The sequence below is a fragment of the Camelus dromedarius genome, chromosome 10 (genome assembly GCF_036321535.1).
Source record: "Camelus dromedarius isolate mCamDro1 chromosome 10, mCamDro1.pat, whole genome shotgun sequence".
Classification (NCBI taxonomy): domain Eukaryota; kingdom Metazoa; phylum Chordata; class Mammalia; order Artiodactyla; family Camelidae; genus Camelus; species Camelus dromedarius.
Genome location: NC_087445.1, coordinates 69,748,008 through 69,774,568, shown reverse-complemented (window position 1 = coordinate 69,774,568; position 26,561 = coordinate 69,748,008). Strand labels below are relative to the sequence as shown.

At 36.1% G+C, this 26,561-nt stretch overlaps 1 protein-coding gene across 2 annotated transcripts; it reads left to right on the top strand.

The window, feature by feature from the left end:
• Nucleotides 1-110: 110 nt before the first annotated feature.
• PPP6C (protein phosphatase 6 catalytic subunit) lies at nt 111-25,555 on the top strand. 2 transcript variants are annotated; one of them, XM_010984345.3, is made up of 7 exons: nt 111-275; nt 14,554-14,649; nt 19,648-19,713; nt 20,720-20,861; nt 23,398-23,477; nt 23,643-23,852; nt 24,752-25,555. In XM_010984345.3, exons 1-7 carry the CDS (start codon nt 201-203, stop codon nt 24,998-25,000), a joined length of 918 nt encoding a protein of 305 aa, XP_010982647.1. In that variant the 5' UTR covers nt 111-200; the 3' UTR covers nt 25,001-25,555. The 2 variants fall into 2 exon arrangements, with proteins under 2 accessions (XP_010982647.1, XP_064346579.1); XM_064490509.1 differs by lacking the exons at nt 111-275; nt 14,554-14,649 and adding an exon at nt 19,273-19,299.
• Nucleotides 25,556-26,561: the final 1,006 nt, after the last annotated feature.

The window sequence follows — 26,561 nt, the reverse complement described above, 5'->3', positions numbered from 1 at the left end:
GGCCTGCAGTCTGGGTTCAGCGGGAGAGGGCGCAGGGCGTGCCGAGGCAGCGGGGAAAATCGGGTCAAGCTTTACGCCGCTGCGCAGACGCCTCTCACGGGCCGGACGTGACGTAGGAAGGGTTCCGGCTTCGGCCTCCGCCGCTGCCGCTGCTAGTACAGCCGCCGCCGCCGCTGCCGCCGGGGCTTGTTATTTCTAAAATGGCGCCCCTAGACTTGGACAAGTATGTGGAGATAGCCCGGCTATGCAAGTACTTGCCGGAGAACGACCTGAAGGTGAGCCCGGCCTGGCGGGAGCGCTGCTTTCGGGGTTCGCCCCTTCCGGCAGTGGGGCGCCCGCCGGCCCGCCCTTCCTCACTCCGCGGGACCCCCGCGGATATCCCGTCCCGTCACGGTGGAGGGCCTAGCGCGGTGCGAAGCGACCGGTCGGACTTGGCGTTACGCGGGGAGCAGGGGGAGCCCGAGTTCCCCGAGTGCTGTCCCGGTTCCCTGGGCGGGGATTCCGAGGGGTGTCGCGGCCTCTGCCCCCAGGGTTGCCCCTCCTGGACTTGGAGCTGCCCCAGGGCTCCAAGCTGTAACAGCTTTGCTTACAAGGCTCCACTTCCTTCACTCCGACCCTCGGTTTCCCGGAGTCCGAGCCGAGCCCCCGCGGGCAGAGGCCTGGGGTCGTCGTTCCCCCCCGACCCCCGCCAAGGTGGTGACAGGGGCGCGCGGGGTGGCCGGCGCCTGACAGGAGATGCCGCCCGCTCCCGGAACGGAGCCCCGTGTGATTAGGCTCCTGAGAAATGGGAATGGGAAGAGGGCAGACGAGGAGCTCGAGCGGTTTGATGGGGATGTGAGAGAATGTCAAGTCGTCCCTCTTCCCGATCACTTCTCCCAGGTGCTTGTTTAGGAGTGTTAGTTTCCTTCTGCTAATTCCAATAAGAACCCATTTTCGAGTGCGTTGAACTAATTTAAGTGGATAAAGTAGTAGGCTCTCAATAAATGCAAATATTTTTCTGCCTTTTAGGTTGTTCCCCCCAGTTCCCTTCTTAGCTCAAGATTTCACTCTCTTGGTTTTTCAAAGGAGATGAGTTGTTCCTTGTACTGCAGAGTCCTAGTAACAGTAAACGTATGTTTGGATAAAGGAATCAATGTGAGGATGAAGGAATGTAAGTCTTGGAGATACTGCTCTTTTGACAAGTGTTTCAATGCGCTTGTCAAAACCAGTGAGTGCTTAGGTGTCTAGCAGAGTCTAGGCGGTTAGTGCTAGTGCTTGTTTTATTTGTTCAGTTAACTTTGATTTGCTGTGTTGTAAGTGGGTAAACGATAGTTTTGAGTTCTTTTTATTGTTTAAGCTGTAGATTTAAAGCAATTTATCTTTGTCCGTGACTTTTTTCTCTAGGGGAAAATATTACTGGTTTCTTGTTTCGCCATCTCTTGGTACAGGGAGTTGATACTTAACATCGGTCAACAAATGTGCATTATGTTTAAGGCCACAGGAGTTGTTGTGAATATAAATTATTTGTACTTTTATGTTAATTATACATGCTATTTGATAGAGGAATCATTCTTGTCCACTTTCCTCCTATTAACAGGTTAATTTAATTAAAACGGGGACAAAGCCAGTATTAGTAGAAATGTAGCTTTCATGCTCTTCTAACGTTAGTTTTGTAGCTTCCTTCTGCAATATGCTTTTCTAGGAAACAAGGATACAACCAACATTGCGACCCAATTTATTAGAAAACTAACCAGATGTCTTTTAATAACGTTTGTTAATCCCATAGGTGAAGTTGGTTTTTGCATATCAGTGAGTTGAAGTGGAATTTTCTATTCTTTAGTATATGTAAAACAGTTTTAAGCTTTGTGTTGATAATGAGTAAAATGTTGCTTGTTATGAAATTTTATCATGATATGAACTTGAATTGGATATTGGGATGATTTGGAAGATAAATCAGTCGAATTTTTTTTAGACCTCTTAGTTTGATAAACGTTGTGTTTCCTTCCCAATTTAAGAGACTATAGATATTAAATTATTTCATTTCCCTTTGCAACACAATTGGACTGCACTTAGTGTGTATCTGTTTTTTAATAAACTTAAAATTTTCTGCGCAACTACTAGAAGAGAAAGAAATTTGAATTTAATCTGTGTAAGTGGAGGCTTTTCTTCTCTGTCTTGGAACTTTTTATCAGATTAATTTTCCTGTACTGCTCATTTCTAGTGTATTTAAAGAAATTTATTTGTGTCTACGTTTTGGCACGAAGTGCAAACTAAAATTAGGCAGGCCAGGAAGGTATTGCAGGAGCACTTTTTCTGAGGCTTTAAAGCCAAAATAAAGTAATATCAAAGGAAGGAAAGATATCATTATGGAAAAGATTTTCTTCTGGTAGAAAAATAGAAATTCACTTGTGTTTTAGATTGATTGGAAGTTGGAGGTACTAAATAAAATAATAAATGCATAGTATGTTCTGGATCTAATCATTATTTTTCTATATCTAAATTGAAAGTGGTCAAATCACTAGTTCTGGATCAAATCTACATAACTGGCTTAAAGAAATAAGGATGAAATGTGTGAAAATGAGTGGACCAAAGCATAACCAAACCATAATTAAGAAAAAAAAGAGCTCATGTGATTCTCATTGACAATAAAGATTTCAGAGAGAATCATAGAAAATACAGATTCCATATCTGGCTAAGTGGTAGAATGAATAATAAAAGACATGTTTACGGAATACTTACACTTAAGTATTTTGGCAAGGGAAGGGTTCTATCACTTGGGGATTGTCTGATCTCTCCAGTAGTTCTAAATTAAAGGTGCCATGTAAATAAAGAAATTGCACACTGAGTTAGTGTTCAGTTTTTTTTTAACTGAAGAACAGGAGGAAATTTCCTTGGTAGAGGTTGGGAGAATACTAGTGTCTATCTCCGAGACGCAACATAAAGAAAAACAACTACTTTTATGAATTAATAGTTAATGTAATCTTTTTGGAACTCACTTTTTTGTTTAGTCTGAGCCATCTCTTGAGTTTTCTGTATAAGGCTACCTGCTCTGTAAAGTTGTATCTCTGTTTGAAATGTCTCCATAAAGCTTCAAAGGATTCTCCTTTGCTTTTTTCTGAGATTTAGTGAAGCGCCGTTGGCTCTTTTCAGGTGCTTAGTAGCTATATGTGGATGTAGGTTTCCTATGGGACAGTGCACACTTCTAATGACGCGTCAGCCCCTTCCTTAGAATTTCAGAGCTGAGCAAGATGCAGTTTATCTAGTTCTGTGTCCTTCTCACTTTACTGAGGGGAACTGAGCTACATAGAGTTTATGATCTGCCTGAGGATGTCCAGCTAATCAGTGAATTAAGTTGGAAAGCCTCTTTGTGCAGAGCTCTTTCTGATACAGTTAATAGCCTTTTTAGGATGAGAAAAATAGTATGCTTTTCTAAGTATGTCTTCCATTTCATCACTTTTTTTTAAACCTTCCATTCTGAGCACAGATTGGATTGCTCTCTTGGAACAATGTGTCTTATACATCCCTGCATCTTTGCTTCTGCTTAGTCTGTTTCTTTCACCTACTTATTTAATGCTTATATAGCAAGAATATTAAATCACTTGATACTCTGTGAGCTGGGTACTAATACTTGCCCCATTTTATAGGCAGGTAGCTGAAACACAGACAGATTAAGTAACTTTCCAACGTCATACAGCTAGTAAGGAAGTGGAGGAGCTGAGATTCAAACCTAGGCAGTCTGGCTCTAGGGTTCACGTCCATAACGACCACTTATGCTTCCACTATACGATACCCTCCACGCCCCTTTTTAGCTGTAGCTCATATGTCACTTTCTCCATGCAGGGCTCCTGGATTCCAGTCAGAATTATTAGTAACAGTTAGAATTTACATAGCTATTTATAGTTTTCAGAACACCTTCATGTCCCTTCTGTCATTGTGATAGGCAGAACAGATACCAGAGCCAGGACTTGATAAGGTTTAAGTGATTTTTGCCTCAGTGACTCAGCAGAGTACATACCTGAATTTATTTGCTATTAAAAATTCCCATTCTTTCTTTTCTGACCTTTTGCCCATTAGCACTTTTTGTTCCATTTTACTACCTACTACCCCTGTATTGTTCTGTTTTGTATGATAGTAAATGTGTCTGTCTCTACCATTGGACTGTAAGCTTGCAGGGCCAGAATCGTATGTAGTTTATTTTTGTATTGTCCACAGTCTTAGAGCACTGCCATGTGTATGATAGTCAGTCAGTTAAGGTTTGTCGAATCAAACTGTACTGCTTTACAACAAACATTTCTTTAAATGTCTCCTGTCCACTGTTCCCTGTGGGTACTGTGGATAGACTTCAATACTTCTATCTTTGAGGGACTCTCAAAATAGTAAGGGGGATAGAGAGGTAGTAAATTATCACTGCCTGGTGTGGTAGGTGCTAAAATAGAGGGCTGTCCAGAATTTTGGGGAACATAGAAGAAGCAGCATCTAACTCTGGAGCCACAGATATTTTCACAGAGGAGGAGCTATGAGAGGATGAGCAGTTTGTTCAGGTAGACAAAATGGGTAGGAAAGAACATGAAGCAGAAGAAATACCATGTGCAGTGGTATAACTTAGTCTGAAAGAACATGGCTGGTCAGGGAATTTGAAGTAGTTTGGTGTGGCTGCAGGGAAGACAGGCAGAGGCCAAGTCATGGAAGACTAGACCAATGAACTTGGATTTTTATCTTTTAGGTAGTTCATGGATAAACACTTTTTCTATTTTAGGGAAAAACAAATAAATAACACTATGACTTTGTGATATTTTTTAAAATGTGGCTAACTAAAAAGAAAAGTAGATTCAAAGAAAATTATTAGAAGGATACACTGTTGTATGTAGTAGGAACATGACAAAATCATGAAGATGACATCTGAATGGAGTTTGGGAAACACTACCATAGAGAGTCCTTGGGAGGCTTTTAAGGGGGACAGTGACAGTATGTTTTAGAAATATTATTCCAGCAACATGGATTGGAATGGGACAAAAATGTCATAGAGGCAATGGACCAGGTGACATGAGAGCTTTTGAAGTAAGCCATGTGGTTGTGGTGTTTAACAGGAAATGAAGAAGGTATAATAGGATTTGTTGACAGGTTATGACTAGGTTATAAGGGAAAGAGAAGAGTTCATTGTGATCTCTTAGTTTCTCGCATGGATTACTTAGTAAATACTATAGCTAGATTAAGGAATGCAAGGGAGTTTGGTTTGGGCCATACTGAACTTGAGATGCTGCCAAGTCAAGCCATTGAAGGAGAGATGTTTAGACAACTGTGGATAAACAGATCCGTTAGGTAACAAATATTTATTGATTGCCAAATGTGCTCCAGACACTATTCTAATAGTATTAAATTCAAGAGAAAGGTCTAGACCAGTGGTTCTCAACTGGGGGTGATTTTGCACCCCAAGAAGGTGTTTGGCAATGTCTGGAAACATTTTTAGATTTTTCACTGATAGGGTTGCTGTGGCTATCTAGTGGGTGTAGAGGCCAGATGTTGCTAATCATCCTATAATGCACAGGACAGCAGCTCCCCACAGCAAAGTATTACCAGCAGGGCCGTGGTTGAGAAACTCTGGTTTAGACTGAAGATATAGATATTTCCTTCTGGATTGTAAGGATGAATATCATTATCATTTTAGATTCTCACTCTCCATTCCCAATGGTTTGTATTACAGTAGAGACTCTATACAAAAGCTGTGTAAAATGTAATTTTAGATAGATTTTTATTTCTTAAGATAAGGGATTTTTAAATACCAGAATTTAAAAGTAAATAAAGGAAATAGTATATTTTAGATAGCAAGATCAGCTAAACAAAGAATTACAAAAATTTAAAACCCAGTGTATTTGAGGGACAAAAAGGAACAGGGAGACAGGAGCAGAGAGTAGGATGGATCTGTAAACAGGTATCTTGAGGAAAAGGTAGAGAAGGGACGGAGGGTCTCCTAAGAATGGGGGCCACGAACCTCTACTTGTTCAAGGGTTAAAGGGCACCATGGGGAGATATGGGTGTAGTTTGCCCTAAATTTGGAATAAGGTTGAGAATCTTACCTTAGTGACTGTTTTGGAGCAGTAAGAGAAACCATGCTTCCTACAAACCAAGCAGTGAAACAGAGCTGTGAAGGGCTTTGGAGGAGCCTCTCCCATGGCAAGGCTGGGCTCCGTGAGGTCCCTGTGTGTGTAGTTGGCTGATGTATGTAGAGTTTGTACTGAGATTTCATGGACTTCTTATTTTTGTGTATGCTTGATGTGAACTTGTCAGCTACTGCTGAACTGGAGAGATGAGAGGCAATGGCTTTGGCTCAGAGGCTTAGTGCTCTGAATCCTCAGTTGGGACAGCAGAAGTGGCAGTTACAGGAGGCAGCTGTTACTTTATTCGAGTTAGTGTGCCTGGCCTCTGGTTGAAGATGCTGCCTAAGTAGTTTCCATGTGTTCCCTAGATGCTTGTTGGCTTTTGAGATTGGCAGGGTTTCACAGTGATATTCTTTGGTTTATTTTTGTATTGTCCACAGGTCTAAAGGTCTAAAAAAATTCGACTGATTTATCTTCCAAATCATTCCAATATCCAATTTCAAGTTCATATCAAGATAAAATTTCATAACAAGCAACATTTTACTCATTATCAACACAAAGCTTAAAACTGTTTTACATATACTAAAGAATAGAAAATTCCACTTCAACTCACTGATATGCAAAAACCAACTTCATCTATGGGATTAACAAACGCTATTAAAAGACATCTGGTTAGTTTTCTAATAAATTGGGTCGCAATGTTGAATGTATCCTTGTTTCCTAGAAAAGCATATTGCAGAAAGAAGCTACTAAACTAACGTTAGAAGAGCATGTGTAAGTGGAGGCTTTTCTTCTTTGTCTTGGAACTGTTTTAATCAGATTAATTTTCCTGTACTGCTCATTTCTAGTGTATTTAAAGAAATTTATTTATGTCTACGTTTTGGCATGAAGTGCAAACTGAAATTAGGCAGCACTGGGGATATGGGCCAGTCACCAGAGGTGACTTGCAGTTCAGGAGGTATTATGGGCTATGAGAGCCAGTTGTATATGAGTGCAAATTCTGGCATATTCAGAATGGGAGCCATGGAATCTGTGCTATGATTAGTTTCAAAATGTTAAATGATAACTGACTTTGTTCTAAAAAGGATATAGAGCAGTCAGTATAGCAAGATAAATTACATTCAGAATAAGTAAGAAAAATGAGATGAGAAAATAAATATAGGAAACCAAGATGGAGCCAATAGGAAAAGTAAGAATAATAAATAAAATAAAAGCTATGATGACCATATTACTTCTTTTTTAATTAAAAAATTAATACAATTTTAAAGTTACTTTTCATTTATAATTACTACGAAATATTGGCTGTATTCCCCATGCTGTACAGTACAGCCTCGAGCCTGTCTTACACCCAGTAGTTTGTACCTCCCACTCCCCCACTCCTGTGTTGCTCCTCCCCCACCCGCTGGTAACCACTAGTTTGTTCTCTATATCTGTGAATCTGCTTCTTTTTTGTTATATTCACTAGTTTGTTGTACTTTTTAGATTTCACATGTAAGTGATACCATACTGTATTTGTCTTTTTCTGTCCGACTTATTTTCACTTAGCATAATGCCCTCCAAATCCATCCATGTTGCTGCAAATGGCAAAATTTTGTTCTTTTTTATGTCTGAATAGTATTTCATTGTGTGTGTGTATTACATCCTTTTTATCCATTCATCTGTAAGCAGGTTACTTCTTTAAAATTAGGCCTCAAGCTACTTAGGAGCTTATAGAAAGATGGAATCTGATCAATTAAAAAATTTACAGAGTTGTAAGGTGATAAAAACAAGCTTCTCAGGAAGATCACACCTATCCCTGATAGAAGAAGCAGAGAGACAGACATTTCTCCTCTGGTCCTCCTTGAAGGCAACTATTTAATCACAGCATCTCATGTCCCTTGTTTCTATAGTCCACACAAAACAAGCTCTGTAGAGGACTGTTTCCTTTAATGTCCTTTACTGTGGGTTGATGGCACAGTATTTCTTTTTTTTTAGCCTTATTCTTTTTTTTTATTTTAACATTTTTTAATTGAGTTATAGTCATTTTACAATGTTGTGTCAAATTCCAGTGTAGAGCAGAATTTTTCAGTTATACATGAACATACATATGTTCATTGTCACATTTTGTTTTTGCTGTGAACTACCACAAGATCTTGTATATATTTCCCTGTGCTATACAGTATAATCTTGTTTATCTATTCTACATATGCCTGTCAGTATCTACAAATTTTAAACTCCCAGTCTGTCCCTTCCCCCCGCCCCCAGCAACCACAAGTTTGTATTCTGTGTCTATGAGTCTGTTTCTGTTTTGTATTTATGTTCTTTTTTTTTTTTTTTCAGATTCTACATATGAGCAATCTCATATGGTATTTTTCTTTCTCTTCTAACTTCACTTAGAATGACATTCTCCAGGAACATCCATGTTGCTGCAAATGGCGTTATGTTGTCGGTTTTTATGGCTGAATAGTATTCCATTGTATAAATATACCACATCTTCTTTATCCAGTCATCTGTTGATGGACATTTAGGCTGTTTCCATGTCTTGGCTATTGTAATAGTGCTGCTATGAACATTGGGGTGCAGGTGTCTTTTTGAAGTAGGGTTCCTTCTGGATATATGCCCAGGAGCGGGATGACTGGGTCCTATGGTAAGTCTATTCCTAGTCCCCCTTTTGAGGAATCTCCATACTGTTTTCCACAATGGCTGCACCAAACTGCATTCTCGCCAACAGTGTAGGAGGGTTCCCTTTTCTCCACAGCCTCTCCAGCATTTGTCATTTGTGGACTTTTGAATGATGGCCATTCTAACTGGTGTGAGGTGATACCTCATTATAGTTTTGATTTGCATTTCTCTGATAATTAGTGATATTGAGCATTTTTTCATGTGCCTATTGAGCATTTGTATTTCTTCCTTGGAGAATTGCTTGTTTAGGTCTTCTGCCCATTTTTGGATTGAGTTGTTTGTTTTTTTCTTATTAAGTCGTATGAGCTGCTTATATATTCTGGAGATCAAGCCTTTGTCAGTTTCATGTGCAAAAATTTTCTCCCATTCTGTAGGTTGTCGTTTTGTTTTATTTATGGTTTCCTTTGCTGTGCAGAAGCTTGTAAGTTTAATTAGGTCCCATTTGTATATTCTTGCTTTTATTTCTATTGCTTGGGTAGACTGCCCTAGGAGAACATTTTTGAGAGGTATGTCAGATAATGTTTTGCCTATATTTTCTTCTAGGAGGTTTATTGTATCTTGTCTTATGTTTAAGTCTTTGATCCATTTTGAGTTTATTTTTGTGTATGGTGTAAGGGAGTGTTCTAGCTTCACTGCTTTACATGCTGCTGTCTGGTTTTCCCAACACCATTTGCTGAAGAGACTGTCTTTATTCTATTGCATATTCTTGCCACCTTTGTCAAAGATTAGTTGACCAAAAGTTTGTGCGTTCATTTCTGGGCCCTCTATTCTGTTCCATCAGTCCATATGTCTGTTTTTGTACCTATACCATGTTCTTTTGATTACTGTAGCTCTATAGTGTTGTCTGAAGTGTGGGAGAGTTATTCCTCCAGCCTCTTTGTTTTTCTTCAGTAATGTTTTGGCAGTTCTAGGTCTTTTTTGGTTCCATATAAATTTTATTATGATTTGTTCTAGTTCTGTGAAATATATCCTGGGTAATTTGATAGGGATTGCATTAAATCTGTAGATTGCCTAGGGCAGTATGACCATTTTAACAATATTGATTCTTCCAATCCAGGAGCATGGGATATCTTTCCACTTTTTAAAGTCTTCTTTAATTTCCTTAATCAGTGTTTTATAGTTTTCCATGTATAATTCTTTCACCTCCTTGGTTAGATTTATTCCTAGGTATTTTATTACTTTGGTACTATTTTAAAGGGGATTGATTCTTTACTTTCTTTTTCTGTTGATTCATCGTTAGTGTAAAGAAATGCAGTTGATTTTTGAACATGATGGCACAGTATTAAAGTGCAATTTGGGAAAAAAGCAATTGGGAAAGGAGGGCAGTATAAGGCTGGGTGTGGACAGGCCCCTCTAGGGTATAGTTTGGCTTAATTCACATGGAGTTTATAATAGGTTTGTTTGTTTGGGTAACATCTTAAGGATTTTTAAAGTGATGTGCACAGTGGAGCCACCAAATTTACAAGTAACGGTGGACAAATGGAGAGATCAGAAGATGTGTTCAGTATGGGCTCTGACCTTCACTGATGGAAGTTAACACTGTTCTTAAAAGATGTGAAATCTGAAAGAGAGTGTGGGTGGGACAAGTGCCTGAGAACACGCAGACTTCTTGGCAAGAAACAGAAAACTCTGCACTCTCTTGTACAAATTGCAGCAAAGCACTTCTACAAATACCTTGGTGGAATTCTCTTTGAGGGATTTGGTGAACGTACCTGAAAAAAATTGCAAATATTAATTGGGCAACACATTTTACCTAAAAAAGATGGGTAAGATCCTGAGATAGGTATTTTAAAACATCACTGTATTATTTTATTTAAAATCTTGTATAGTTTTTAAAATTGAATTTAGAAAAAAGTTCTGGAGATAGATGGCTATGGTAGTACAACAATGTGAATGTACTTAATGCCACTATGAAATTCAACATATGTTCATCTAAAGATGGTTAAAATGATACGTTTTATGTTTTGTCTATTTAGCACAATAAAAAAATGCTACGACGCTCTAAAAAAATTGTATAGTTTTAGAAAGCACATTTAAAAGTATAATGATGAGAAGGGGGGCGATAATGAAAGACTATAAAAAAATACAGGGCAATCATGGCATATTTATTTTTTGGAACTACCCTTAAGCTAGATGAAAATGAGTTAGAGTTTAAAAAAAAGTAGTAGATTATAAACTTTGGGAGCTAATTGCTATACAGATAATAAGAAATTATGGCACAGGTCTAATGGATTATAATAGAAATAGGATGCTGTACAATAGTGAGCTTTTGAAATTGATTGGAAGCACAGCCATCTCTATCCACAAGGAATAGATTTGAGTGGTTATGGTCAAGGTGGTAATTATTTTTTAACAGGTAATACATATTATTAATTAAAAATAACAATTTTATTAAGATATAGGTCACATTATCATAAAGTTCTTTTTTAAAGATAATTTTTATTATTTTTAAAATTTTTATTTTGTAGGAGAGTTAATTAGGTTTACTTTTTTTTTTAGCAGAGGTGCTGGGGATTGGACCCAGGACTTCGTACATGCTAGACACGCACTCTACCACTGAGCTATACCCTCCCCCCATAAAGTTCATTTTTAAAGTGTATAATTCAGTGGTTTTTCCCCAGTACATTTTAATATGTTTACAGAGTTGTGCAACCATTACTATAACCAACTTTAGAACATTATTATTATTCCAAAGAGAAACGATACACAGTAGCAGTAGCTCCCCATTTCCCCCTCCACCAAACCCCAGCCCTAAACAACCACTTAATCTATTTTTTATCTCTATGGATTTGCCCATCCTAGACATTTCAGATAAATTGAATCATATATTAGGTGGCCAGTTGGCTTATTTCACTTAGCATGATGTTTTCAAGAGTCATGTATGTTGTAACATGTATCTGTAGTTCATTCCTTTCTGTGGCTGAGTAATGTTTCATTGTACAGATATATACCACATTTTGTTTATCTATTCATCTGTTGATGGACCCTTGAGTTGTTTCCATCTTTTGTCTATTGTGAATAATGCTGCAGTGAACATTGGTGTACAAGTATCTGCTTTCTGCTTTCAATTCTTTGGAGTATATACCCAGAAGTGGAAATGATGGGTCATATGGTAATTCTGTGTTTAGTGTTTGAGGAACTGCCAAACTCCTTTCCATTCTGGGTGCACCATTTATACTCCTACCAGAAATATGTGAAGGTGCCAGTTTCTCCATATCTTTGCCAACACTTGTTTTCCATCTTTAAATAATTTTAGTCATCCTAGTATGTGTGAAATAGTATCCCGTTGTGATTTTGATTTGCATTTATTTTCCTAATGACTAATGATACTGAGCATCTTTTCATGTGGGTATTGGCCATTTGTATTTCTTCTTTGGAAATATATTTATTCAAGTCCTTTGCTCCTTTTACAAATTGGGTTGTTTGTCTTAAAGACAAAAGTGGAATTCCTTTTGTTTGACATCTCTAGCAACTGCTATTTTGGATTTGATATACATCATTCTAGCTCATGTTTTATAATTCATTGTACATTTATATGTAGTAGATTGTGTGACTGTGTGTGTATGTGCATATGCCTGTGTTTGTGTATAAAACTCCATAGCTCTTTGCATGCACCGTCTTATTTAATCCTTAGAATATCTCCAGGTTGGTATCTCTATTTTGTGGACGTGGAAACGCACAGAGAGATCAAATAACTTGCTCAGGGTTACACAGCTAAGTAACTGACAGTAAGCTAAGTAGTAGGTAGTAAGAAGTAGAGTTGATATTTGATCTCTGCTCTACTATCTCTAGTAGATAGTGCCAGAATTGAGTTAAATTGTAGGATACTCAGCTGGTATTGCAGAGAATTGAATGTTGTAGAGGGAGAAAACCTCCACAGATTTGGTGACCAGGAGTGTCAGAAATTTGAATGTTCTGTGTGAGTAGTAAAGAAGATACATAGGAGAGAAACACACAGGAAGAACTGGGCTTTTCCCTACGTAGGGAGGAAAAAGCTGAAGTGTTTGTTTAACAAATGCTTATGGGAACTGAAGGAACCTTGGCGACCATCTTTCATTATAAAGTTAAGGCTCTAAGTTCAGAAACTTTGTTTCACTCTCCAGTATCTATTCCTATTATGAATAATGGATGGACTAAGAATTGTTTTTTGAAGCATCTGAGTGTTGTGGGAATCCAGCACAAGGAGGAGCTCGCTACTCAGGGCCAGAAGGACTCCAGGCCAAAATGAAGATCTTGCCATTGAGGTGCTACTTGAAGATTGGGAACTTATCCTAGGAATAAGAGTAAACCACTTTAATTTGAAAATTTCTAAACAGCTCAATTTCCCCTCATTTTCTTTTGGGGGGCCTTTTTCTTCATCTTCCTTCCTCCCATTTTGGTTCTCTTCTGTGCTCGCCTCTGTGTACAGTGTTGCTATAACTGTTAAAATGTGTCTCATATTTAAGTGAATTGTTGCATTTAGATTCCTTAATTGATGTGTAAAATAATTTTGTTGTGCTTGAGTAGTTTAATTTTTCCTTTCTTGGCAGACCTTCATAAAATCTAGTAGGGCCTCTGACTAATATAAACTGGTCTCACATGGAAGGAAGTTTCCCCTCCTGTTCTTTACACATAGCCGACTATGCACTTCCTTCTCTAGAGCGGTGTTGTGAGAAATCCTTTGATTTTAGTGCTTTCAGAGGATAAATACTTTTAAAGTGCAAACATTTAGAGTTCTTTTTAAAAGGTAGAGTGACTCCTCAATTTTAGATTTACATTTTGTAGTTAATGAATTTTAGGTAACATTTTTATTTTGAGATAATTGTAGATTTGTATGCAGTTATAAGAAATAATGTCAAGAGGTCCCATGTATCCTTTACCCGGTTTTCCCTAGTAGTAACATCTTGTAGAACTATAGTACGAATACCACAACCAGGATATTGACATTGATACACCACACAATCTTGTTCATATTTCCCCAGTTTTACTTGTATTCATTTGGGTGTGTGTATTTAGGCTTATGCACTTTTATTATATCTGTAGTCTCATGTACCCAACATCACATTCAGGACACATCACAAGGATTCCACATGTTGTCCTTTTTATATACACTCTCTTCCTTCCTGCTGCCCCTAACTCCTAAACCCCTGGCAATCACCAATCTGATCTCCATTTCTATAAGTTTTGTTATTTCAAGAATGTTATATAAATGGAATCATGCAGTATGTAACCTGTTGGGATTTTTTTTTTCCCTCCCACTCATAAATCCCTTGAAATTTATCCAGATTGTCATGTGTCAATAGTTTGTTTCTTTTTAATGCTGAATAGTATTCCATGGTGTGAATGTACTACGATTTGCTTAACTATTCACTTTTGAAAGACATCTGATTTATTTCCAGTTTTTGGCTATTATGAATTAGGTTTCTATGAACATTTGTGTACAGATTTTTATGTGATCGTCGACTTTCATTGCCAAGAGTGTAATTGCTGGGTCGTGTTTGGTATGTGCATGGTTTGCAATTTACTTTAAAGATTAGCAGTAAAAAACTTTTCCTGTTAAAGTTATTTACTCTTACATTTTTTGGTGAAAAGCATCATTTTACAGTTCCTTGCAAAGCTGTTTGTCTTCTAGAACCTACTATCTGTGTGGTCAGGGAGTTTGCATTGTGGAATAGGCATTGGGAGAAGAGGGTGAATCCTCACAGAAATCAAATCCCAGAATCACCAACGGGTAGTTTCCTTTCCTATGACACAATATGTTAGTTCTTGTCTTTTTTGCATTCGATCCTTAATTTTAATATTGTGGTAAAAGGTTGCATTTTATTTTCTCTTTTTACAGCGGCTATGTGACTATGTTTGTGACCTCCTCCTGGAAGAGTCAAATGTCCAACCAGTATCAACACCAGTAACAGTGTGTGGAGACATACATGGACAGGTAAAATTTCATGAGCAGATTTTTAGCTTTTGTACTGTCCTTAGTCCACTTGTGCTGCAAAATATTAAAAAAAAAAAAAGCTAGTGGTTAGCTAGGGTACCTCAGTCTGTGTGACACTAATGATTACTGGTCATTGTTACAGTGAATAAAAAGCAGTGGTCAGATTATTCATGGAGTTTGTTGAAATTACGCCTACAAAATGAATAGAGTGAAGCATTATTGCTCTGTGGACAGGGGAGATATAAAACACATGTGGACTGCTCTTAGTTACTATAATTGATAGGAAAGGCTTTAGGCACTAATTGTCTGTTCATTCTGTTCATTTCTTCTCTATTCATTCTGTTCACTTATCTCTATCATATTTTATTGAAAATTTATCATTTCCTTAGTAGAAATGGAAATAGGAGTTCAGAGAGATAGCATTGTTGGTGCATGATTTCACAGCAATTCTCTGCTAGAATGAGATGAGAAAGACAGTTCAGTTTTTCATCTTCCGGGTTTTTGTTTGTTTTTGAGAGTTTCAGAGCAGTGACAGGAGGAGTACCCCTCATCTCTAGACTTTTACTGTCAGTGTTTAGCCTAGTTGAAAACCTGTGTATTTGTAGTTTTTTCTGTTTTACTGGGAAATGAAAGCTGAACAGAACACTTAACAGCCTGCTGTATGCATGCAGTGGAATTGGGGCTATAAGGCATATAATATATCGTGGACAGTATAGTATTTATGAATGCCAGCAGGACTTGAAAAATATGACTACCTTAAATATGACTGCCTAAAGGAGCAGAAACGTATGTAGATGGGTTGTGATTGGAGGCTGCTCTATGAGTAAAGTCCTGTTTTGACAACTCAGAGGACTCTTTTTGGTTTTTCAATCTGTTCTATGGATGGTTGATGTTATAATAAATCTGATATCTGAATGTTATCAACTTCTGAGTAGAGGCCCCATTATGTCATCTTTGATCTGTTCAAGTTCTAGTTCTCTAGAGTAGACTTGAGTGTATTTCTTAATTTCCCTGTAACTTCTTTCCAAAAGGATAATAAACATTTGTATTTTGCTAACATAAAGAATATCAATACAAGCAATGCCTTAACACATTTCTAAAAGCTGGAATAAAACAAGTAATATTTTCTCTTGATTATAATATTAAAGTTGAAGGGTTTACCTGTGTTACCAAGGACTCTTCAGTATGTGAATTAGTCATGATCAAAGGTCAGGAAGGTAGACGACTTCGAATTACGAAAATTAATTAATAAAATTGCTCTTTTATATTATATGTCTTCAGTCAAATATTCAGTTTTGCTTTCATTTATCTTGTGTTTTGAGGTTAACAAAGTGCTTTTTCACCTATTCCATGTCAGATTTTTTTCAAGAGTCCTATGACACTGGATCATTTTGTAAAGGAAACTGAGACTGAAAGATTGAGAAATTAGCCCAAATACGTATAGCTGCTAATGAACAGAGCTGAGATTTGAAACTCATTTGGGTGCCTGGTAGCCCATGTTATTTTAAGATTATCACCAAATTGACTTGTGCTTGATCCTTTAAATCAATTGCTCATTGAAAGCATGAGACTTGAGGAGTTCCTAAATGTCTGCAGACTAAGTCAAATGTAAGATGTGTCTTTAGGGACTTGTACAGTTGTCTTCCCCTTGGGCCAGTTCTGGAACGGCAGGATTGGGTTATGAGTATAAATAAACTCATTATAAAATGTTGGCAAGCATATACTGCTGAGAAGCATTGAAACATTATATTCTAGTGAGGAGGCTGTAGACTTCAGCTTGGTTTAAGTCCTGTTTTGGCTACACACTAGCTGTTTAAGAAGCTACTTCAGCTAGCTCTTCAGTTCTTTAAATACGGCCTGTGGACCCTTGAGGGCCTTTAAGGTGGCACAGAATCAAAATTGCTGGCATCTCAGTATCAATTTAAGGGAGTGTCACCAGCCCATGCTGGTTGTAATTGTGTTCTTCACACTGCATACATGTACAGTAAAATAAAATGCCAGTACCACTTAAAAATGTCCTTGATGAAGCAGTAATGTTAACTCTCAGCCCTTGAGTAGATACATCTTTTGAATTGTCCCTGTCATGAAAGAGGAAGTAGGCATAAAGCATACCTACTGTATACTAAGGAAAGATGCTTTGCTCAAAGAAAAATATTTGTGTAACTCTTTGCATCACCAGCTGAAATAGCCTCTTTTTTAATGGGATGCTATTTTTACTTTAGAGAATTAATGACAAACTATAGGTTTTTGGCAAACATTTTTTGCAAACGTGAGGGAAGTGAGCCAGTCACTTCAAGGAAAACAGTTGATGGTGTTCGTTGCCAGTGACAAAATTTGAGTTTTCAAGTGAAATACTGGAATTTTAGAAAATCTGAGTTCACCACCATGAGGCTGTCAGCTACTGATACTTAAAAGACTTTTCTGATGAGACAAGTGATGGTATTAATATGTTTTTTGATGATGTATGATGAAATGTTATTTCCATTTTCCAAATGACCAGTGTGTTATCCACTCAAAGTATTAGACTAACTTATCTAACAGAGTTTGAAAAGAGAACAGTTGTCAGGTTTTGATGTATTAAAAGAAAAATATGCACCATAAACCTCTAAAGGTTATTAAAATACTCCTCCCTTTTGTAACACATCTGTGTGAAGCTGGGCTTTCTTCATATGCTTTAATCAGCATATCTCAACAGATTAGATGCAAAGACAGGTTGTGAGAATCCATGTGCTCTTTTTAGCCAGACATTAAAGAAATTTGCAAAAATGTAAAGCAGTGCCACTCTTCTCAAATTTGTTTTGTTTTGTTTTGGAAAACGATTTATTTTTCATCAAAAATGTGTATATTACTACTTAGTGAGTTACTGATTTTAAAAATAAATTTAAACATTAAAATGATTGTTTTCAATTTCTAATATGGTAAATACTGATTGATTTAACATTTAAACAAAGCTTTTCAGGAACATGTAATTTTTAAGACTATAAATGGGTCCTGAAACCCAGAAGTTTAAAAACTGAATTGGCTAGTTGTTCCCTTGCTTCTAATGATGAAATAAAATCTGCTTCTCAGGATTGATTCTATTTTAAAATGAGAACATTTACGGTGTATCTATGACGTGAAAAACATAGATGGTAGAAATTATTTGTAAAATGATGAGATGGGCTTCCCAGTGATTTATGACAAGGTTAATTTTCTGCACATGTTCTCAGTAAATGTTTATTATATTCAAGAATTTCGGGAAAAAATTCCAATATGGTGTAGGAACTGTGGGTCCCTGAAGCAGAATTTTTGATCATCCAAATATATATAGGTTAAGTGGAAACTTACAGAGTTTTTATTCAAGAAAGTGTATATCTGTAAACATCAGTAGAAAAGTTTAAGGACTCTTTTACTACACTTTTATAAAAAACAACTGTTTTATAAAACTTTTTAATGATTCCTTTCTGACTTTGTGTGTATGCATACTCAAGTTTTACATAGTAAATTGTATAGTTATAGGTATGGTTTTGTGTTCCAGTCTTTTCCCTAATCATTTTCCCACTTTGCTACACAGTTTCCATTATAATCATTATTTATGACCACATAAGTTCCACGTCCTTGAGTTGGTAGATCATACTTTATTAAAATATTCCCTTATGTTAGTCATGAAGGTTGTTTCTTCTGTTATTGTAAATGATGCTGTGACACATTTTCTTTAGATATATACACTTTTTTTTTGCGTTTAGGGTATAGTCACAGAAGTGGAATTACTAGACGAGAGTATACACACTGAGAGTATGTGTGTGTGTGTGAGTGTGTGTATATACATGTATTTCTTTTTTTACTGCTCATACTATGTGTGATTGTGTTCATATATATATATATATATGATATATGATACAAATACACATCACATACACATCGGTGGGGTGAGAAGTGTGAAGTATATTCCTTCAAAGGGAGGAACTCCACTTAGCAGAAATGGACAGCAAATATTTTGAATAAATAATAGTCTACTACTTGACTGAAACGGAATTTATTTCATTTGTTTACTTGTTAATTTTAAGAAGATAAGAAAGTTTTATTTTAAACTTCCTGAAGTTTTTTTTAATCTAAGCAAGTAACAACTCCAGATTTATGAAACATTGTTGGAAAGGGTAGTACTTTGTTTATTTCAGTAGTTAACATTTAAATTTCAGTTTTGTTCACTATGATTATGATTCCTGTACTGTTTTAAGTATTACAAGTTTAAGTAGTACATTTATTTTCAAGTGTAAAAGATACATGTGAAGGAAATTATTAGTTACAGTTGGTAACTACTGTATATACTATATTACAGTCAATTCCTTTAATCCAAAATCCTTTTCAGAAAAACTGAAGTTTTCTTTAGGAATTAGGACTAGGATAATCTAGTTGACTGAAGTTACCAAATGCACATTTTGTTAGTTTTTGGTCAAATAGTATATGATGAAATACACTGTTCTTTTTTACTGATTATTGAGAAGATGAGCCTAAGGGTACACATCTGCAAAAGTAGAGTTTAAGAGGGTAGGCTGATGTCTTCAGGACACTTATCGTGTAAAGTCATTCTTTGGAAGAAATTCTTATCCACTTGTTTCCTTATCTTTTGTCTCATTAAAATAGATGCTGAATATGGGGTGAGGTGATTGGGTAAGCTTATTGACAAGTTTGGTAACTGATAAATGATTTTAAGTTCTCATGTGGTAGATGAGGAGATGTATGAAAGAAATTTGAGAAGGGAATGCTTATAACATTAATCAGCTAGGCATGGCAATAATGGTAACTGTGAGCCTCATTTCAGTGCTTTTTTTGGGAGGGAGTGGTAAGGCTTGGGAGCTGTGTGTGCTTGGCAGTTTTGCTTTCACTTTATTCCTTTTTATAAATGTAAATATTTGAAATCCCCTAATTAACTGCTTCTTTACACAGTTTGGTCTCAGTTTTAATATTTTACTCCTTCACAGGAATTTGTAATGAGCATATATTGCCTTTCTTTTATAGTTTTATGACCTTTGTGAACTATTCAGAACTGGAGGTCAGGTTCCTGACACAAACTACATATTTATGGTATGTAAACACCAGTGATACCAAATTTTAAATGGGAGGGATCTGAGTTATTATGTGCAAATTATATAATTTCATTGCCATGTGACAGTCACTATTTAAATTTATGAAAAAGTAATTCTGTACTTTTCTACCTTTTGCCGTGTCCTCTAGTTGAGAATAATTGCTTTAGCAAACTGCTATATATAAGGCTGGATTGTAGTCCTCAGTAATGGTTAGGCAGGAAAATAGCTCAGGACCATGGGTTTAAGGCATAAATCTTCAGTTTACTGTTATTTTATCAGTTTGTTGAGCATTCATTATCATCTGTTTTCTAATCTGTGGATCAATGAATATACATGTATACTACACATTTGCTATTAAGGTAGATTTTTGCTTACTTTCCTTTTGGAATATAATGTTACTATTGAACTTTTTCTGAATTCTTCTATTATTTTCCTTTCTTCTGAAAATTTCTGGGTTACTTTCCTGTTATTTTAGCTGTTTTACTATTGGTCTAATATTGGCCCAAGTAAAACATTAATGGGAAGTATAAATAGCATGTTATTATATGCAGTTGTTAAATACAAAGGTGAATGTAGAACACTGTTATAATTATGGTATTTGCTTTTACAAAAAAAACCTTCTCTTCAGGTTGGCAGATCTTCTGATTCAGTTAAAAAGATTTTTGAAATTCATTAAAAAAATTTTAATTCACACGTGATCTTTTAGAAACATTTATTAGTGTAGATAATAGAGAATTGAAAAAATGGTGGTCTTGTAGGGAAAAAGAATTGCACAGCAGGTTGCTGTAGGCCTCCTGTAGCATAAGACTAGCACAAACATTTAGTAGGGACAGTTTATTTTTCCATTTCACCTTTTTGTTAAAACCCAGTTTCCAAATAATTCAGTGTGTAACTTTGATTTTTGTTATTTTAGGCTGTGTCTCTGAGTTCGTGCACTTTGGTATAATATTTAAAAAGTATTGTTACTATTGTATTGCTTGTAACTGTAAACTCTTACTTTACAGGGTGACTTTGTAGACAGAGGTTACTATAGTTTGGAGACCTTCACTTACCTTCTTGCACTAAAGGCTAAATGGCCTGATCGTATCACACTTTTGCGAGGAAATCATGAGAGTAGACAGATAACACAGGTGTATGGATTTTATGGTAAGACCTTCTGTTTCTCTCATTCTGAATATTGTTTGGGGAAAAAAGCCAAACAAGTCATACATGTTCTTTTTATAGGAAAATTAGAAAATACAGATAATCTTTTCCCGCTTTCTCACCTTTAACTTCCTCTCCTCCCCTAATTGATTGAAAAGTATCTTACTGTGTAGAGAAATATTCTTGTTTTTAATTGAAGTATAGTTGATTTACAATATTATATTAACTTCAGATGTATGCTATAGTGATTCAATTTTTTATACCTTATACTACTTTGAAAGTTACTATAAAATATTAAGTATATTCCCTGTGTTGTACGATATATCCTTGTAGTTTTATTTATTTTGTACCTAGTAGTTGGAGAGAGCCATTCTTAACTTTTTGGTGTACATCTTTCTAGACCAATGCCTCAAAGTTTAGTTCTCAGTTTACCTTACTGGTATTATCTGGAGTGCTTTTTAAAAATGTAGATTTCAGGCGCCACTGCAGACCTTTTGGGGTGGGACCTTAGAATCTGTTGAAGGGGAATGTTCTGTACACTCAGTTTGAGAATGTATTCTATATATATGTACATGGGTGTGTGTTTGTATACATACGTATGTATACACGCACACCATGCTAAAATGGGATCATACCTGCTTTTTTCACTTAATATTGTGACCAGCTTTTTCACTTCCTTGATTTTTTTTTATAACTGCATTATATTTTACTGTGTGGGTGTGCTATAATCCTGTGTGCTTGCCTCAGAGAATACGAGGACCTCCAGGGTCAGAGACAGAACTCAGCCATTGAAAACAGAGTAACCTCTTCTATAAAAGTTTTATATGGTTGAAAGTTTTAAAAACTAAGGTTAGGAGGTTCTTTCAAGGACTTTAGATAGCAAAACTGTTGAGATTATTAATATGGGTTTTCCTTAAGCACAATTAAGGCAGATACTGAGAGATTTGAAAATATTAATCTCATAACCCTTTATAGACTATGTATTTTGAATTATCTTCTGTCACTGTAAAGATAAGCTGAACTCTCTTACTCATGTCAGCCATTATCAATTACTAAATTGAGAAATTTTGCTGATTTATTGTTTATATAACTGTTAATAGTAATTGAAAAGTTGGATGGCTAATATTTGTCTCTTTTCTACAAGTTACTTCTGATTTTCATTCACAGAACTCCAAGTTCCATTTGGAATAAATTTTTTTGATTCTTTTGCAAAATAATCAATATATTGGATAATATGTAATGTGGTGTTAGCTCAGTGAAAGCAACTGGCTCCAGCTTTCAGAGGTTCATGTTATACGTATAATTACACTCCAGAATTTGACTAGCATTATCATTGTAGAGCAAAAGGGGAAAAAGGGCGGGGGGAGGAGAACATTTTAATCAAGATACCTTGACTGAAGAAATGACAACAGCACAGTGTCTAGTGCTGAATTTTTTGTTTACAGGCTATGCTCTAGTGCTCATTGATGATTTTGTTTAATAAGAGGAAGCCCATCTGCTTCTCAGGAGAGAGATAATTTTAGTCATCATGGAACTTAACATTGATTTTAAAGTAGTAAAAATGTCCATGTATAGCTGTTAATTATATTGGGCCTTCAGTTCACACTGATTAATGTATGCTGAGCAGTTACTGTAAACCAAGTGCTTTGCTTATGTGTGAAGGTGAAAAATACAAGATTCCTGCTGGTAAACTGAGCTCAGTGTTGGAACTGTCTGTTGGCAAGATTTGTCTGCTTCACATAGAGGTATAAATTAGAAAATCATGAGGATTGACCATACCCCACAGTTTTATATCCTAGATCGTTTTCAGCTGTACTTAGGGCAATAGTGATGTCAATTTTTTTTAAAACTAAAGAAGCTAAAGAGCAGAACTTCCATGGTATTAGTTGAAAGAAGAGATGTGTACCCTATTAACTATTGTAGACAGCAGGAGAATGTTCAGCTGGGAATATGTAAGAATTGATTGGCAGTCTGTCCTTAGTGATGACTGCAGGTGTACTTACTGGAATTCAAATATTCACAACTTCCAGAAAATCTCAGAAGAGACAACCTAGGCCTGAGAAGTGTTGACATGGGAATTGTTTATGCTTCTGTAGTTGAGTCCTCTGATTTGTTTGGTTATTCTGCTAAAATAAGGTAATGAGTGACATTAAATACATTGCACTTTTTGATAGAATTGCCTAGTATTAGTAACATAGTAGTCAAAAACACTTTCTTTGGGTTATGGGAAATTAATATTTAGCTCTTCTTTTTTAACTTTTTTTATTGATTTATATTTAGCTCTTCTTGATCATAGCATTTTGACCAGTAATTTCAGCTGCTTCTTAGGGCCACTTCTGGAATGAACAGCAGGTCCACATTCTTAGACTAGGTGGACACTAGTCTCCTCTGGCTCTACATGGAGGACCTACTAGGGCTAAATATGACTTGCCATCCTAGTTTAAGCTGAATTTCTGTTGTCCTAGTATTAGATGTAGTCTTTATTTTTATCAGCAGATTCAGAACTTCATTAATGAGAACTCTTCTATTTCTGTCACAGATGAGTGCCAAACCAAGTATGGGAATGCTAACGCCTGGAGATACTGTACCAAAGTTTTCGACATGCTCACAGTAGCAGCTGTAAGTTTATATAAGTCTTTTAAAAAGCTCAGATATTTTCCTGCCAGTTACACTTTGCATATTTTTATCTGCTGTCTCAATTGTATTATTAGTGTTCATTGATGAATTTAGATATGACCAAGTTTATTAATATACATTCACCTCTTTATTATCCTTTTTTGTTAGTTAATAGATGAGCAGATTTTGTGTGTTCATGGTGGTTTATCTCCTGATATCAAAACACTGGATCAAATTCGAACCATTGAACGGAATCAGGAAATTCCTCATAAAGGAGCATTTTGTGATCTGGTTTGGTCAGATCCTGAAGATGTGGATACTTGGGCAATCAGTCCCCGAGGAGCAGGTTGGCTTTTTGGCGCAAAGGTCACAAATGAGGTAAAGCCAACATTTTTGGAAAAGTAGTTTGTTGGTTGCTAATAGACTTCATAAAGAACTGGTGGCTGTGGCTATCAGATTTCTTGTGTATTTATCATGTATCTCTTTCCTTAGTAGTTAAATGAGGTTACATGATAGATCACCTCCTTTAGCATCCACTTGGTAGTATGTGTAAAATAAATGTTCCTTTTCTTTCAAACACTGCAATTAAGTAATGAGATAGCAAGGGCAGGGTAGGCAACTTTTATATATACATAAGAATATGTATTTTAGTACATATGTTTTCAATTGAGATATAATTGACATATAACATTGTATTAGTTTTAGGTGTACAACATAATGATTTGATGTATGTATGTATAGTGAATACGCAATTTTTCTGAGGTTCATCTATTTTCCGTTAAAAATATATATACATACACAGTGAACTTATACTGGGAGGTAGTCCAGCATAAGAGTCAGAGAGCTAGGTTCAACATAACTTAGGTAGTTATTTATCTTAAGCCTCTCTTTCCTTAAGTTGGAAGAGAAAGATAATAAATCTTTAAGATGTTTTGTAAGAACTATACTAAACCCTCAATAAATAATAGATATTGATAGTCATATATTTATTATTAAGTCATGAAAAGACTTTATTTCATATCTGATAGTATTTACAGAGTGCTTTTCTTTCAGAAACTTCTAACTACTTATGTGACTGTTATTTCTGTAAGTCAGGACAAAATGGCTCTATTTGCCTATAACTATGGATATTAGTGGGGACAGCTGTAGAATGGGTTCTATAATCACGAGAACTTTAGTAGTTAAAGGATTTATGCTTTATTTAAATGATTTTCTTATCTACGTAGGTTGATTTAAAAAAAATGCTGGATACTTAACAAAACCTTTCTAAATTGCAGTTTGTTCATATCAACAACTTAAAACTCATCTGCAGAGCACACCAACTAGTGCATGAAGGCTATAAATTTATGTTTGATGAGAAGCTGGTAACAGTATGGTCTGCTCCTAATTACTGCTATCGTTGTGGAAATATTGCTTCAATAATGGTCTTCAAAGACGTAAATACAAGAGAACCAAAGTTATTCCGGGCAGTTCCAGATTCAGAACGTGTTATTCCGCCCAGAACGACGACGCCGTATTTCCTTTGAGGCCTTCGCCCATCCTGCTGACCCATTTTCCTACCCTCTTCTTACCCCAACTTTTGTGTATTACCCTCTACAATATACTTTTTATTGAGCACTTTGCTGCTGAAATGCTGCCTCTTGCCTTTTTTTTTTTAATTTTAAATTATCTAAATTTATTGTTTGTTATGGTGTCTATAGCAATGTTTTTCTATCAATTTTCTCCCCCCATCCCGTCCCCACCTTGGACTCATTTGAGAAGACTTGAGAAATGTCTTAATACTCACACTGCTGCATGTGGCTCTTGCTTATTTACTGGTCTGAGGGAAACAGGATGTGTTTCCTTTTTTTAAAAAGCCAATTGACAAGACAGGCTACACTGAAATACTCCTCCTTTTGTATTATTAAGCCTTTTGTTTTAGTTTGGTAAGTTTTAAGAAATTTCAGCAGCAAAGTTGTTACTCAGTGGGCACGATGGACTGCAAATGCCTCGAGTTCTGTATACCTGTCCCGGCTGTAAACTTCATTGTCCTTTGTTGGATGATATTTTAAATGGATATAAAATAAATTGGTCTAAAGGGCTGCCCTTCTTGTTGTGTTTTTAAATTTTAGTTAAAAACTGCTACAGCTTATGACTTTGTACGTTAAGATAATTGTATTGATCTTTTTGCAGATTCCTTGTATTTTTTAATAAAGTAATCTTAAAGCCCAGATAGGTTAAAGTGTTAGAAATTTTAAACAGCGTACATTGTTAGCTTAAAGTTATTACTTTTTCTTTTTTCCTAATCAGAGTTCTTGACCCTTTGGTTATTAAGTTTAAAACTTCAACTGAGATTCAGTACTGTTTATTTAAAAAAAAAATCACTAAATTGTGCCTAAAGAAATAACTGCCATATTAATGTTTTGGTTTATATCCTCTCTAGTAACAGGAAAACATTTAATACTTGTAATGCTGATGTGTTCATTTGATACCAATTGAGTAGAATGTGATCAACCCAGTTTACAATCTATCATGAGTATCATTAAGTAAAATATATGTACTTTTCAATAGGAATCATTCTTCTCTTGCTGTAACACTTGACCTTAACTTTTAGAAAGTGTTCGTTTTTTTAACTGAAACTGGAAAGGTTGCTAAGTCAAGACTCTTGTATTTGTGAATTGTAATCTGAAGCAGATTTTTTAAAGTGTAGAAAAAAACAAATTGTCCTTTTTTGTAAAGGTCTGTGATACCATGTTTTGGCTTTGTGTAAGTAATTTGACTATCCAAAGGGTTGTGGTGATCAGTTCTTGATATGCAACTGTCCACTTAATGAGGACGAGTGTTCCAGTGTCTCTTATGACTGTGGTCATAAATGATGTTGGAATTTACCATTTTGTGAAATAATTGGTATCCCTTTACTATTATAATTAATTTTTGTCATTCCAGGAAATCTTTGTGAAGCCAGCCAATTAATAAAGCACTTTAGCATCTGTTCAGGTAGTTTTGAAAACCAACTTTTCCCCTTCAGGATAAGAACTTCCAGGTTACCTAAAATGCAATAAAATTTATAGTCTACGCTTCTTGGCACATAATTTTTCATCAGGGATT

Bases quoted from the DNA above. Each gene is read 5' to 3' on its own strand.
- PPP6C (XM_010984345.3), top strand. From the start codon at position 201: ATGGCGCCCCTAGACTTGGACAAGTATGTGGAGATAGCCCGGCTATGC. The intron at 276-14,553 runs GTGAGCCCGGCC...CTCTTTTTACAG, and splicing joins TGCCGGAGAACGACCTGAAG to CGGCTATGTGACTATGTTTG. The intron at 23,478-23,642 runs GTAAGTTTATAT...CTTTTTTGTTAG, and splicing joins ACATGCTCACAGTAGCAGCT to TTAATAGATGAGCAGATTTT.